Here is a 16499-nt window from a genome sequence, read left to right on the forward strand (position 1 = left end):
TCATGTTCATATATTAAGCTTTTAAGGGGGTCTGAGGGAGTTCAAATATAGTGCAAATGAAAGCAAAACGTTTTTACCTTCCGATTGTGAAAAAAATTATGTTGGGCCAATTTGGGCCATTTGAGTTACTGACGAGCAAAATTTACCGGAAGTACTTGAATTCAAGCAAAAGTGATGATCAGACAATCTTTTCTAGAGAGAAATTGATATACGGAATGTATAGGCCCTATACATACTTTGTTTAAACAGTTTCTCATAGTTTAGTGTATGATAACCGTGATTTTGGTTGAAGCTTGAGGTCAAATTGATTGAGTGCCATGACGGATATGTCATGTTATTGTTTTTAAACTTTTAATTCTGTATTGTCATGAAATCGTATAGGCCGCCTAAATCATCATCAAGTTAAACTTCTCATTGTATAATAAATAATTATCAGTATTTAGGCCTAAATGAGTATTAATATTATTAGGAGGCTATCATTTTCTTTGGAGGGAGGGGTTCCAAATATACGGGGGGGGGGGGGTCATAACTTTTTGGAAAAAAAAAGTCATAATTCAATTTTTCATGACCAAAATGTAGGGAGTCACAAGATGACAACAGATAAGGTGTTTCTTTTTTCAAAAAGACTGATTTCTTGATCCAATTTAAGCACTCAATTTTTGGCGAAAATGAGATTTTGATAGGCCTATCAAAATTTTATGAAACATGAGCACTTTCCAATAAGTATAAACTTCATTTTACCCCATTGAAATCAATGGCCAGTGAAACAGACTTCACAATGTAATCAGCTTAGCATAATCAATATAAACCTGAAATTGCCTATTCAACAATAATTGGTCATAACCAACGTAGTACAAAAGAGGCTTGGCTGGATCATTCTCCATTTATTTATATACCTCCATGATTCTACGGCGTATAGTCGGATGAACACTAGATGCAAGTCAAAGGTCATCATTACAACATTTTTTATTTGTACACTTTGACCAAAAAAACTGCATGCAGTTATTTGGACTCGAATCATACCAATAGTAATTTTAAGTGTCTTATAAATAAACTGAGCTCAAAAAGAAACTTATAATTTTTCAAAAGGTCATATCTTGAAATCTTGTCCATAAAAATGAACAAAAATTGCAAACAGGATTACTTCAATACTCTACTCTTAACACATGTCAGTAACCAAGCAGTTATCACTGACACAGCAGCAAAATGCACTGACATAGGACAGCTTCCTGGACCACATTCACAGCCCAGCCCTGTTTCATGAAAAAGTGTATGAAAAGCAGAAAGCAGCACCGTTTTATCATCTGTGCAAGGATCTTGTGTGCATTCTCACAGATTTTTTGTCCTGGGTGCCATATCTTGGGCTGTGAAAGTGAAGGAAGTCCAGGAAGCTGTCCCATGACAGTGCATTTTGCTGTTGTGTCAGTTGGACAACTGCTTGGTTACTGACATGTGTTTTGAGTAGAGTATTAAGGTAATCATGTGTGTAATTTTGGTTCATTTTAATTGACAGTATTTTAAGATATGACCTTGTGATTCACAAGTTGTAAAAAATTATAAGTTTCTTTTTGAGCTCAGTTTAGAATCAGAAGAACACTTGACATCTATGTCAAAGGTCATCATTACAAGTATTTGAAATATACATGCATTTTACTATTGGTACGATTCCAGTCCAAATAACTGCATGCACTTTTTTTTGGTCAAAGTACAAATAAAATGGCTGAAAAAAGTCGGACTAAATGGTTGATATTCTTATTCTTTATCTCATCAAAAGTGACATTATTTTGTTCCATCAATAGTGATATTCTCTGTACAAATTTTTATCATAAGTGTAAAGAATGTGTGTGAAAATTTTGCATAATATAACTTACGCTTGTGCACACATTTTGATTGCAAGTTAAAAGAATGCATACGTAGCACACAAAAACGATCAATTATGGACAGTTTAGTAGGAATTTAATTTGTGTTTCCAAATGTATTCACATAAACATTATTTTGTAAATTATATCTAATACTGGAACTAAAATTTGCAACTCAATTTGCTATGTTGCTATATACTTTATAGTATTAGATTTAACTTACAAAATAATGCTTGAACTACTGGATGAATAATCCACACTAAGATAAATTCATATTCACATAAGTACTATGTGTAATAAATATTTTCGTGGGGTTTAAATTTGCGGCTGCCTGCGCACTAAACAAGTGCCAGACCTAACATTTTCACTGTATAGTTGTCTTCTTGTGTGACGCATCTACAGTCCTATTGCTCTGTACTGTACTAGGCATCAGTAACTTCTCCAAGTTAGCAAATGGGTATTCTATGGCTATGGAAAAGATGGCTGCCATACCATATGCAATGGTGCAACATCCAGCAAAGTAAAATGCCTGAAAGAAACAAAATTGTGCAAAAAGGAAAATATATTGATAAAAAGATAGCAGATTTATTTCAAACAGATATATTGCATTTGATGTAACTAGCACCACTTATTTACATTCCCCCTTTTACTTTTTACTTTTGTGAAATAAAATATGCAGATTCCAAATATGGTCATGAAAATGTGCAATTCTGAATTTTTATATATTTTTTAGAGAAAATTTGAAAGTTGTCGTTGATACCTGCGTGTAGAGAGTTTAAATTGTAGTAGATATACTTACAAACAGTACAAGTGAATAATGTATGGCTGAACCAAAATTGTGGTAGAATGTCCACAATACAATGGGATGTACTAAGTAGGCTGTGTAGGTGAGGCGACTAAGAACTACCCAACCACTCCATGATAAGAAATCATTCACCCAACCTGTCAAGCAAAAAAATAATTATATACTGCAGGCCTGAATAATGTATGAAATGACTTCCATAATCACACATTAAAGAAATCGGAACAAAATCAACCGGTACCATGAGGTGTTCCTCGGGGATACATTCTAGGTCCAGTACAATAAGGTAATTAGCCAGGGTAATTTGTGAGTGTGAAATTTACCACTTTGGTGAGTGAAACAACTGGTATGCAAAGTTTGGGACAGGGTTATAGAAGGGATGAAAATAGTATAATTGCTGCCATTTGATGATGGCACATACATTGCAAGTGCACAATACATGGATATAAGTAGACCTGAAGAAAAAATCCTGAAAATCTGGAAAAAAATCTGAAAAAGCACATGAATTTGGGCTGAAAAGCACGATAACAGGCTGAAAATAAATGAAAGTATGGACATTTTGACAAAAAAAGCTGGAATTCCAAATTAATCCTGAAAACTTGCATCGCTGACAAGGGGCCCTTGAATGCTTCCTTGAGGAACACCAGAATCACAAATAAATGACATGTAACTTACCTCCATAGCCATACTTGCAAGCAAACACAACCCATGCCATAGCAATAGCCCACACAAATCGACTGAATGTTCCATACAAAATGTTAGCTGTCTTGCTTAAGCTATCACCATCATGATAGGTTGGATATAAGCCATAAGTCACAGAAATGGCTAGAGCAGATGCAATGGCCCATCCTATGGATACAATGACCTGCCGTGCAGGGAAGAAACAAAACATACTTATTTGTTGTACTTTTTTATTTAACAATACTGTAAAAGTGGACATTTTTACACTACATTTAATTTTGCCTTTTTCGCAGTCCAAGCAGCTAATGCGAAAATAATAACCAACCAAACAAACAAATTTTTTTGTTTTGTTGTCTGTCCCTGAAGAAGAGCAGTTATCTGCTCAAAATTGTTGGCTGTTTTTTTTTGTGTCTGTTTTGTTTTTCTGCACAGTGATTTTCATCACTTCCAGTGTACTTTTATACTGTTTTCCTGACATTTCTGTGAGCTCTGGAACTGGCAATTTTTGGCCATCGAACTTTGCCTGTTTTTGTGCATACATTGGTTGGTTTGTTTATTATGTCTGCTTATGTGCACAGTGATTTTCATCACTTGTTCTGGTGCACTTTTGTATTTCCATTGTTGTTTTTGCAGGCTTAACACTTCTGTGGCCTGTGGGCCATACCGTCTAGTCTGTATTGTACTAGTTTCCCTACGTTAAGTTGGTGTTCCTTGCTCTTTTTCTTTCCTAACTAATCAATGTCAAATCATTATTGACCAATCAACTGAACTTAATCTATTCAACAATCAATCAATCAACCATTCAATTTGAGCATCATTATATTATTGTGTAGAAATGCTAAATCAAAAATATCCTGAATGATAAAAACTTTCAATTGAATGTTGGGCAATTCTACTGATAAAGTGTCTGGTAGTATTCAAAATACATCTCTCAAATTTAGGTCTTTTCTCTGATCATAGTCTATAGACCACTTTACATGTGACGTCATTGCCCAGCAGTATGCACACGAATTATCGCAATTTCCATTGTTCTTTGCCCTGCAGTGTGCATATGCATCGTAGTTTACTCAGGGCACATGCATTTTAAATTAAATAGTACAGGAGAGCCATTGTACAGTGGTGTGGTTCGTTCAAGCATATCGGTAGACCAGTCCCTCACCTTTGTTGATAAACAATGATGTCACATGGTCTATAAGATAACACTTGTTACCTCAATTGACTGAACTTACCGGATTCATTTTGACTTTTCTATTTGCTATCTTATACATGGCATATCCCAGAGCTATACCGACAAGATATGGTGCAATACGACAGTATGGTTTACCATAGACCATAGAGAAGTAATCAAATGGAGGCTGACCACCACCTGCTGCAATGCTATTGTCTCCACTACAAATGAAAAAATTGTAAAGAACTTATGCTCTGCGCACTAGCTACAGGCTTCAATATAAAAATGTCAAGTTTTAAGATATTTTCTCAAAACATCAAGAGTTATTTTAAGAGACACTGAACCGATACTAGGCTTGTTTGTACTCATTTTAATGCATTTTACATGTTGATTCCAAATATGGTCATGAAAATGTATATTTTTAAAGAACTTGAAACTTGTCGTCTGCAGTCGACACCTGCATATAATGGAGCGAGTTAAGACCTTAACATTGACTTTGTACAGTGACTTGACTTGAGCTAAAAAATTGGCCAAGTGACTTGCATATCACAATTCATCCACTAAACATAAGACATAGGGAATGCCACCAAATTCAAAATAATGGCTATGATTTCTTGGAAGCTGCATATATAAAGCAATGGTCTGATAAGAGAGAGTCTGTGTGTTATAGACTATATAGAGCAGCCAATCAGAATGCCCGATTCAATACTTACGCAAACCCAAGAGCAACATTGAGGTCATAATAACCAATCAGAGTGCCTGTTACAACAAAGCTGGCAAACAAAGTTGTTGAGATCAAAACAAACCCAACGGCTGGAAACCTATATAGATGAGAAAATACAAATGGCACAAATGAATATGTATTGTATAATCATGTGACACAATCAAGAACAATGAGTTATTTAATGAGTTAAACATGCCTACAATTCAATTGATTTAGGTCTTCTGGTCCTGAGATATTTTATGTGTATTTTAAACAATAAACAATAAATAACTCAGTTTGTTAATTTTGTGTAGTTAGCAACATTATACCAAGGTCCAGCAACTTATTGCTCATCTACTCTCTAGCTCGGTAACTCACTCCCCCAATCATCAACTATTCACTCGTTCACTCACAGTCATCCCTTACTTGCCAGTCATTCACTTACATCAATTAACTCGCATACCTTCCTTCCTTCCTTGTTGCGCTCACTCACTCACTCACCCACTTATTCACTTGCTCGATACTTACAGACCTGAAACTGACCATTTGTGTAGAAAGAGGGAAATAGCACAAATCATGCTAAAAAGCTCAAATTGGGCTGAAAATAACAAATAATTTGTAAATTTCAGGAAAAAAAGAGGAAAGTTTCAGCATATCCCTGGTTTCAGGTCTGTACTTACCACAACATTCTATGATTAATACTTACAGAAATAATGGTATGAGGAATATCGGACTAATGATGAAAAATTGCATGTCATTGGCCAAATACCAAGTCCATGCAACGCACTGAAATTTAGACAAAAATGAGAAGTTTATTGTACAATTCTTTCCCCCAGCTAGAAACATGATAACCAGTTTGATCCATCATCGTAGCAGGGTCACCTAGCAGGGTCACTGAGCACACCGGTGGCAAAATCGTCCTGTTGACTCTACTAATAAAAATCCTTTAAAAAGGATGTGCTGGGACTTGCTCTCCTGAGTTGCTCACAATGAGTAATATCATATTTGTTTGTTTGTTTGTTTGTTTACCCAGGTTGGTCCGTGAGGATCTTTAATAAAATTGTCAAAATCATTTTGAAGTGCATAGATTAGGGTGTTTCAAAATATTTGGTTGAAAGTTCATTTACTGAGACAAATGCACATGAAGCATGTGATAATTTGCCATTTTAATGCTAAAATTGGCAAAATTGAGGCCAGTTGTGGCCTCAATCTGGGCCAAAGGAAGGTGAACCTTTTGGTCAATTTTGTCCTCATGGTATTTTGAGCCTGAGGGGGAAACTTGCCCCATACCCTCCCTCCCCCGGTTGTTAGACCTCCAAGTCCCAGATTTCTTACCTCTTCAGAAAAATTTTTGGGCCAGAAGTTGTTGATATACAGTAGATTTGTCCACCAGTACTTTGGGCATATGGGTCGTGGAACAAAGAGTTGCCAGAAAGGTCCTTCACCAAAATATGGAACTAAGTACATATAGACTAGGATGGTGAACATGTAGACGGGTGTTAATCTGGAAATAATAAAATTCAGAGTCCAATTATTTCACTGGAAGACAGTGGCATAGCGTCATAGGGGCACAGGGGGCATGTGCCCACCCCCCCACACAATCGATCGCAAATTTTAAAAAATCCCATAGGAAAATTGCCAAAAACTGGTTTGTGCCCCCCCAATCAGACCCGGTGCCCCCAATCATGGTCGGTGCCCCCAATCGGATGACCCATACTACGCACTCCTGGGAAACAACCAAATAACAGGAAAGTGACAGTGGGGAGCCACTCGTATAATACCTATTACTGTCGGTATCCTCACGAAGATTCCAATCTAAAACACTAACAAGTGAAAATATCAACCCTAATCACTGACTTGAAACCGTCTTTAAATCATCTGAAGATTTTTTTGGTCTGTGTGTTTGAAATTTGGGGTAAAATTAGCAGGTAAAAATTAAAAGAATTCAAAATAGGCCTAAAATTCCTACCATAAATGATGACTTGCAGGTCGATTGTGCCGTTCACCCCCCTCAAATGCCAATCCGAAAAAAGATCCATTTTTTTTTGTAAAAACATCATGACAATCAGCCCTTTTCTGAAGGAAAAATTTACAAAAGGTCTACTGTTAAGCCCAATGCACCACCCCCCCCCCAAAAAAAATCCTGTACGGGCCTGCTCTGGGTCTACATGGTCTACGGAATACTATGATCAAATACTAGGTTTGCAACTTACCTCCAAAACCTATGGAAGTAAAACCAAAACCAAGGGATTTTGCCATCTGTTTTAGCCATCCTTGACAAGGTTAAAAATCCTAACAGGAATCCACTGAAAAAATCAAACAAAAAAACAACAACATAGAAAAACAGTTTGGTTCGGTAATTAGTATGAGTCTAAAATTGTTGGAGCTTGATCATCTTGTAAATGGTTGTATTTTTGTTTAACTTTGTCTCAGGGCCGTAGCAAGGTTGAAAAATGTGGGGCGGCCATCACAAATGTGGGGCGGCCAAATTACAAATATATGCCCAAATTGAAATAAAGATATAAAGAAAAACATAACAAATTTCACAAAAAGTGGGGCGGCCATGGCATCCCCGGCCGCCCCGCTTGCTACGGCCCTGCTTTGTCTATCCCTGTGGTTTTGGATTTTTACTATGCAGTAAAAGTTTACACCATCATGGTTTACATACTGTGTTGGCTTCATAGGCGTAGATCCCGGGGGGATGGGGGGATTTATCCCCCCCAATATTTTGCCAGGGGGGGATGCTCCATACAATCATCCCCCCCAATGTTGACGCCTGAATATAGGTTTCTGACCAAATTTATCTCACATTTGCCCATTTTAGCCCCAAAAGTGCAATTTTCAAGCGCTTGCAACATTTATTCAACTTTTGCACCATATTTCATCAGTTTAGCTTCAAAATAGCAAAATTTTTCGCGCGCATTTGTAACATCAACTTATTCTGTCGCCAAAAGGTGCTGGATTCACTATTCTTCAATAATTTTTTTCAACACCATCCCCCCCAATGTCAAAAAGAAATCTACGCCACTGGTTGGCTTTTATCTTGTCTTTGTTTTGTTCCCCACACCAAGTTGGTATACCTAGCCTGTAAATTTTCAATGCAATCCTACAGACAGGGATGTACTGTTGAAAAAAAAACCTGAAATGGTGTGAGCGAAGCAAGCATGCTGAACGCTTGATTGGAGCACTTTTTAGCCAAGGCTATGAGTCAGAGATAGGCTATGCGGTATCAGCCCCATCTTTTTATGATGAAATATCATCATCCAATTCCGGAAATGTAATTAAAAAAAAAAATTCCACCGGAAAAATCTGGACTCTCGATCTGGAACAAACCGGTAATCCGTAAAAAAAAACCCAGAAAACTTACATCCCTGTACAGAAACCTGATCAATATGACATCATGCACAAACTGATAGTACCATGTCTGACTATACCATAATGTCTAAATATACAGACTTAACATTTAATATGGAATATTTTTTCGCAAAATTCCAAGACTGGTCTGGACGGAGTCTGCGTAAACCGCACGGGCTAAATAAACTCCTCAACAAAAGTTTGGAAAGTTTTTTCAAGCATCTGTATCTCAAATAATTTGTGACATATTCGTATCGTGTTGCATATCAATAGATAGCTACAATACTCCCCTTTACAATGACACCCCATTTGAAACAATAACATTTTTCACGGCTGCGTACACGCCTTGTGAATGTAGTGTGTCTCAAAAAGAATTTGCCAAATTGACCATTATTCTGTGCAGCAAGCTGCAATCCCATATCTTCACAATCTGGGACCTAATGCAATCCTCCAAGATGACACCGCTCGCCCCACATAGCCACGGTAGTCAACGACTACCTACAGAATATGGGAGTAGAGACAAAATGGTCTGCCATCAGGCCAGACCGGGGACCCGGGGCCAGACATCAACCCGATTGAACACTTGTGGGACCAGCTTGATCGTGCTGTGCGTGCCAGAGAAACCCATATGCAACAACATTGAATGGCCTGCGACACACCCCAATTAATATTTAGCCCGTGCGGTTTATGCAGATCCCTTCCAGACAAGTCTGGGAAGTTTGCGAAAAAATATTCCATATTAAATGTCATGTCTGTAGTATGTGTTACCCAATGTTAAAATGGTTCACTTTATATGACACATAATGAGAATAGAAATTTAATGTTTCAAATCATGTTTATTAGGTTGTTTTGGTTAACTATTTGCAGGGCACATTATGAGAGTATAATTACAATAATGCAAATTACTACATCCCGATTCCAGGTAAAATAGAGCACTAATTTTGTTGGATTAAAAACTATTAGGCCTATCCTGCCCTGTTTTTGCCAAATGGAACAGAGCTAAATCATTTAGTTAGCACTAACTGGCAATACTGAAGTAAAATTTTATTTATTTATTTACTTTTTTTTATATTTTGGGAGGAAAAGAGGCAAAAACATATAATTCTGCACATAAATACTCACAAAATCTAAAGACTTGACACAAGCCTAACATTCAGAATCTTGAGTACAGGCTAAGATTAAAGTAGTAATTTTATTCTTAATCTTACTATTTCACATAATTTTTTAATCCTTTTTAGAAGATAAATAAAAACTGTGTTTACCTAAAATAAAAGTGAGTGCCTAGACTGATCTTAGACTTTTACAAGTCTTTAGGCTTGATAATAATAGCAAACAAAACAAACACAAAACACCCTACAAATGCAAGGATCAAAAATTTGCAGCTCAGTTGCAGCTAAAGATGATTGAGCTACAGTTTTATTTGGCTAAACAGGATGATATTTTTAGTCCCAATAACTTAGTAGTGTATTTTTTTCTGGAATTTACCTCAGGCAGGCAAGTTACCTTATTATTTTCTTACCTTAAAAAGAAGAAGGTATCCACAGAAAAGAATGCATTGCCTACAGCCTGGAAGCCAAATCTTTGAGTGAATGTGATACCAACCAAAGGATTCTCTGAAAGAGAAATGAAAGTCAATAACAGTGATTTCTGCATCAAATAATTCTTACCTATCTGCTTTACATATTGATTGATTAATTAGCCCAGATAAGCCATTTTGATCAGAATAGATCATGTTTTTCATAAAACATTGCCACTCGCTCATCGTTCAGCATTCAGCGATGGAGTACAAATGCAGCTGGAGTCCACTTAGAAATCCACATGCCTAACTTGCTATTTGACTTGCCCTGTTCTTTACCAGACATTTTTTCTGGGGGAAAATGGGGTGGGGGCGGGTGTTCAAACAAAAAAAAATACTAAAATTGGGTGATTATGGTCGAAAAGAGTGGATTATCTGTGATTTTTTGACCTGACTGGGGGGGAGAAGAAAAATTGGGTGGGGTAGCCCCCCCCCCCCTTGCAGTGCACCAACACTGGATATAGGGTAAGGCATAGCATGCAGTACAGAGGATCTATTTATGAGGCTGGGTGCCTAGTTCATGTAGGAATATCAATTTGCATAAGTTGAGTTTTTTAGTAGACCAGTAGGCCTACAAGCATATAATGTCAAACCTCAGACCTAACCTTTTTCATTTGCAAACTATTTTTTAACCCCCTAGCACTACCTGCTAATCTAACATTGCCTCAATGCCTCTGATTAGTCAATTACATAATATCTTCATTAATCACCAATCAGAATGGAGCTTTGCAAATAATTCACCTCAATTGTTTTTGCGTGGTGAAATTATTCTAACCATGTTGCTGATTGGTCCAATTGATAATAAAAACTTCGTTTTGGCCAATCGGCAGGTAGTTCTCATGGGGTGATCACTGAGTCTTACCCATTGCTCCAATATTCATTGCGAATATAAATGTATGGCCAAGGATCACCCAGAACATACTGATGACACGAATACCATTAAGACATGTGATGCTGCGGTCATTTTGCTTCGAATCCAGCAGTTTAGGCAGGTTATTGGTCAGTGAGAAACATTGCAGGAATCGTAGAACTATACCTATAAGGTGAAACATGAAATGAAAAAATTTTTGATATTTACTAGTTTGCTACCAAGTAAATACAAAACATTTTGCAGAAAAATTTATTGTCACATCATAAAGGGTATAAAACGTTTTAATACATTCCAAAAAAAAAAAACTAGATGCAAAACATTTTAACATAATGTTATTAAAGAGTTGACACAATTGTTTGCCAACAAATATTTTACAATAACATTTTGACAACATTTGTAAGTCAATTTGAACCAAAATTTCTTCTTCCCACAATGCAATATGCTCAAATCAGCCATTTTATAGGTAAAAAATCCCTTAACATGCGTTCCGATTTGAATAAAATTGTCAAAACTGTCAAATCAGCCGTTTTTTTTAAGTAAAAAAATCCCTATGAACATGGGTAGGGGTTTCAGAGTTTCAGTGACATACCCCTGTCCAGAAACTTCGAGATGTAATTTTGTGTTGGATTCTGTTGCAATCGGTGGTGTTAGGGTTAATGCTTACTTCTTTTAGGTGGTGGTATATATGTCGTAACTGTATCTCCATTTCCAACTTTTCCATTCAATTCCAATAATGGCTCATCATCATCATCCTCATCTTCATTAAGAGGAATTTCAGGTTGCAAGGCAAATAGTGCTGATGAGAGGCGTGGTAACTTGATCCTCTGAAGCAAGTCAACGATGGCACCAGATACTGCTAACAGGATCACTATGCTACAAAATAATCTATAAATGGGGGATAAAAAAGAATAAGTATGTATTTTTGTTTTATGCTGTACCAATCCAGGTGGTCATTTTGTAACACTTAGCACAGTGAAATTTTAAAAATTTGAAATTCGCACTCATATACAAATGTATATTTTGTCCTGCATCAAGTTCTTATTGTATAAACACATGATTTTTTGCATTTGGCATTATGTAAGAGCATTTATAACACAATTGATAACAAAATGCAAAGGTTTATAGGCCTATTGGTCACGTTCAGATGGTTGATAATAACCTAATTGTTGATTACTTCTTAGGGGTGGTGCAATAATTACTGTATGTGTACCCCCGGGGTGACGGTGAATTTTCAAAATGGACTGCCAAAAATTGTTTGCCCCCCCCCCCTTCGGCCGTGCCAAAAATCTTTGTCCCCCTTTCGACGTGCAAAAACCTTTGCCCCCCTTTTGGCGTGCCAAAAATCTTTGCCCCCCCTTACACATGCAAGATTATGGGGAACCCGAATTTAAAACCTTAAATTGTCTTACCATATAATGGGAGCGCAGCGAGCAGAAAATTTTGTTTATTTGAACATGTTCCTAACGTTTTCCTACGCCTTTTTAGGGCATAATATAGAAACGGTGCCCAAAATATCTGTGCCAAAATTGCTTGCCCCCCCTTTCGATCTTCCACAGGGGGAGTATGGATTTCAAATTGAATAGCCCAATGCATGTGGCAGATATTTCCAAAATCTTCCACAGGGTAATGTGGATTTTAAATGGAATAGCCCAATGTATTCCTCTGGCCACTAGCCCCAGATTGAACAGCTCACAGAATGACATAAATGGGCCAAATATGCATGGACCATGCAAAAAGTTGCAATTTGGGGGTTAAAATGTGCCAAAACATTTCTAGTTGAAACAGCCCAAGAAAACTGTTAGTCAATTTTGTCCTGTTGTTTTGTGCCAGGGGACTTATCCCCCCTTCAGTACGCCACTGATACTTGTGAGTTAACACTCCTGACATTTCTATGACAGATCGAAACCCTATATGGCCAAGGATGATTTTTGTGATTTTAGCCCCCTGATTTTCTGCAAGATCATGTAAAACCAGTCGTTCAGCCACACTCAGCCCCTAAGTGTGCTCACATGCAACCCCCTTCCCTGTGCTTAGGGACCATTCACAAACACTTGTTAGGGGGGCCTGATCCAAAAAAATTTAAACACGAAAATTTTTCGGGGCCCGCCCCTTTTGAGATCTCAAAAATTTCAGGGCCCCCTTTTTGACATGAAAATTATGGGTCAACCCCATAGAAAAGCATATAAACTCAATTTTCCCTGGAAAATTTGTGGTCATTTTTTTCAGCCCCCCCCCCTTAGGAGGCCCCCTTTTTCCATTAGGCCACCCCCCTAACAAGTGTTTGTGAATAGTCTCTTATTGACCCTTTGGATGGATCCACCATCTTCCTCCCAAAAGTTCTTCCTGCAAAAAGGGCATTTTTTTTTTTTTTTTGTATTTTTCTAGAACCGCACCAGAGCCAGAAGGCTCAAGAACGCATATTATCGTACAATATGCATTTTGGGGTAGAACCACGTTTTGAGATGACCATGGCACAAAGGGTCAAGTTATTTCAAACTTACACAGTGAGAATGAATCCGGTATCATATGGTCTAGGAGGGTCTTCAGCACACACTGTTACAGCACCCATAGCATCACTCACATGGAAATACGGCTCAATATGTACCAAATCTGACAATAAAAGAAAACAAACACAAACAATGAAGGAAAGTAAAGAACTTTTGTCAAATGGGCACCCTTGCCCCAGAGGAGGGGGTAGGCCTACTCAATTTTTGTTATTTTTTATTTTTTGTAGGGGTGTGCCTCTGAGAATTTGAAAGTGGACCCATACCAAGTTTTAAAGAAATTTGGACTCATCGATATACCAAAATTCCAAATTTTCGGCCAAATTTAACCCAAATTGTTTTAATGTTTACAACTTTTTCCAAAAATGTTGTCTACAATGGGGCTATTTTCCAAAGAAATTGACAAAATTTTGAAAAATGAGCCATATACCAAAGCAATTGGCTTAGAAAAAGGGGTCATTGATATACCAAAAGGCCGAAATGCTACCCATGTTTCGGCACATCCCCGTATGGTCATTTGTACTGAGTACCCCCCCGACACTTGCCTTCACCCTCGCACTATATTGCCGTTACATCCTGATCTTATTCGATTTATGTCTTCATCTTCTTGATCTGATTTGTGAAATCTTTATTGAGGGATTTAAACTAGGCTTCAGTTCAGTTCTTTGAAGTTCTTTCCAAGCAGGCCCTCATGCATTCCCGGCATGCATAGAGTCAAATATTTACCAGATTTATACAAAATATTTTACATGATATTTAGAAGATTATACAAAAACATATTATAGTAACACATGTTTATAACATTTTAGTTCTTTTCTTCTTCTTCTTCTTCTTTGTGGTTAATTTTTTTTTTTTAAATCAAATAAAATACATATACATGTACAGTAAACATAAATATTGTATTTTTCCCATTCTTGTATAAATGCAAGTCAATGCAAGTCAATAGTGAGACTCACTGCCTTATTCATTTGTAGGTAGGATAATATCATTGATTTTTAAAGCTTTTTTTGTGAAAAAGGTCCAAATTTGGGGAAGAAAGTCCACTTTTCACAAAATTCCCCTTGGAAAGTCCATTTGTTCAAAATTAGCACCCCCCTCCCCACAAAAAATCCTGCCTATGGGCCTGCTAATTCATTTTATGATCAAAGTCAACAAACTTGTAGGTTGCTGGATCATGGATGTGTGGACACACACAGTGTCAACTCCCTGTATTATAAATATTTTTCCATACAGATCCATACTCCGTTGAAATCAATATTCTATTATTGACACAGATAAAGAAAGTTTACATATGCATTGTGTTATAGGACTTGTGATTGAATAATCTATACAAACACCTGGTCTTAACTGAATGGGCTAAACCCAGCAAACACAAAACGTTTTCGACATCATTCGCAAAAGGTTATAAAAGGTTGTGAGAAAACGTTTAAATGTCGGGTTATATAAAGGGTATATTAAGGGTATAAAACGTTTTCATAACATTAAAAAACATTTTTTGATAATCTACTGAAAAAAAAAAAAAAATGTTTTACAGAAAACGTTTAAATGTCGGGTTATATAAAGGGTATAAAAACGTTTTAATAACATTTCAAAAACATTTTTGAAAACTTGATACAAAACATTCTAAATAGAATGTTTTTTGGGGGTTGGAAAAATATTTTGCGAAACATGTTTGCCCAAGATATTTGCAATAACGTTTTGAAAACGTTTTCATGACGTTTATATAACCCGACATTTAAATGTTATTAAAACGTTTAGAAAAAAACATTTTAAGAACATTTCTGTGTTTGCTAGGTGCAAATATTTTAACATAATGTTATTTAAGTGTTGACAAAATATTTGGCAAAAAATGTTTGCAAAAATAGTTTACAATAACATTTTTGAAAACATTTTTAAAATATTGTTGCAGTGTGTTTTCATACAAAATGTTTTAAAACGTTTTCATGACCTTTATATAACCCGACATTTTAATGTTATTAAAACGTTTTTATGTAAACCAAAAGCCAAAATATAACTTCTTAAAAACGTTTTTAAAACGTTTTTGTGTTTGCTGGGAACGTGTTCCTTTATATAAAGTATAATTGTAATTCTCAAAATTAAATATATCACAATTTTTACGGCGATTTAAAAATCTTTACGGATAAAATGCAGTAAAATATATACACAACAAACAAACAGCAGCAGTCGCCGCTAATTAGTGAATTGCATTTCAAGTTAGTGTACTGGAAACAAAACCTGGGTTTTACCTGAAAACAAATCGATTTTTCTTGTAATGGCAACATCATAAATGGGGTACTAGAGCATGCACAAATCGTAATACTGTGTAGAATATAGAAACTCTGTGGTATCTCATATGATAGTCATGGTATGCTTAGCCTGAGTCGCTCGGCCTATCTCGAACAAAATCGCCATGCGTAGCTGTTGAAAAACGAGAGGATTTGCCCCGGGATTCGCTGTACTATCACAGCAATTTTTGACATGAAGATATAGGGATAATGACGATGTGTAACCCCGGTGTGTAACACAGAAAGTCTTTGGTAAAAGTTCATAACAATTTGATGTCTTTTGATGACATACTTTTCCCTAGTATTATGTCGGGAACTATAGTAAAGAGTAGACCTATTTAGTACCAATTTGACGGATGTCGGTAATTGTAGCAACTTAATAATTATGTACTTTGTGTAATTTCATCTCATTAATTAGACTAACGAGCATGTTTGTTTGTAGGCTTGTCCATGCCTTTTCCCATAGGCTAATGACAAAAGTCGATCAATTTTCACTTTTTCAGAAAAGTAAATTAGTTTTAAGGGCTGGGGTATGAGCGACCTTGAAGTACCGGTATCTGGAGAGGGGAAGCAATGAGTTACCCCAAATCACAGCGGCAGGTAGTGACTGGGCCGCCGAGTGCTAATATATATTTATTTTGGAAGGTTCGTGTTTGTTTTAAATTTTGGGGCGTTTTTCCAAAATTTGATATTTTT

The 16499-nt window shown here is 36.6% G+C and overlaps 1 protein-coding gene and 1 long non-coding RNA gene across 2 annotated transcripts in view; both read right to left on the minus strand.

Annotated features, from left to right (window-relative positions):
- The window catches only part of LOC140136145 (uncharacterized), a 269844-nt gene that overhangs the window by 6269 nt on the left and 247076 nt on the right, over window positions 1-16499 (minus strand). The window lies entirely within an intron of this gene.
- The window catches only part of LOC140136132 (nose resistant to fluoxetine protein 6-like), an 86130-nt gene continuing 71129 nt past the window's right edge, over window positions 1499-16499 (minus strand). The window contains exons 4-15 of the mRNA XM_072157838.1: window positions 13516-13624; window positions 11679-11899; window positions 11006-11179; window positions 10087-10180; window positions 7427-7519; window positions 6549-6717; window positions 5920-5999; window positions 5224-5331; window positions 4572-4731; window positions 3337-3526; window positions 2659-2801; window positions 1499-2388 (exon numbers count right to left, since the gene is read on the minus strand). Coding sequence (XP_072013939.1) covers window positions 2224-2388; window positions 2659-2801; window positions 3337-3526; window positions 4572-4731; window positions 5224-5331; window positions 5920-5999; window positions 6549-6717; window positions 7427-7519; window positions 10087-10180; window positions 11006-11179; window positions 11679-11899; window positions 13516-13624 — 1706 coding nt within the window. The 3' untranslated portion in view covers window positions 1499-2223. The remainder of the gene's footprint in view (window positions 2389-2658; window positions 2802-3336; window positions 3527-4571; window positions 4732-5223; window positions 5332-5919; window positions 6000-6548; window positions 6718-7426; window positions 7520-10086; window positions 10181-11005; window positions 11180-11678; window positions 11900-13515; window positions 13625-16499) is intronic.

This window comes from Amphiura filiformis, chromosome 16, assembly GCF_039555335.1.
Source record: "Amphiura filiformis chromosome 16, Afil_fr2py, whole genome shotgun sequence".
Taxonomy (NCBI): Eukaryota; Metazoa; Echinodermata; class Ophiuroidea; order Amphilepidida; family Amphiuridae; genus Amphiura; species Amphiura filiformis.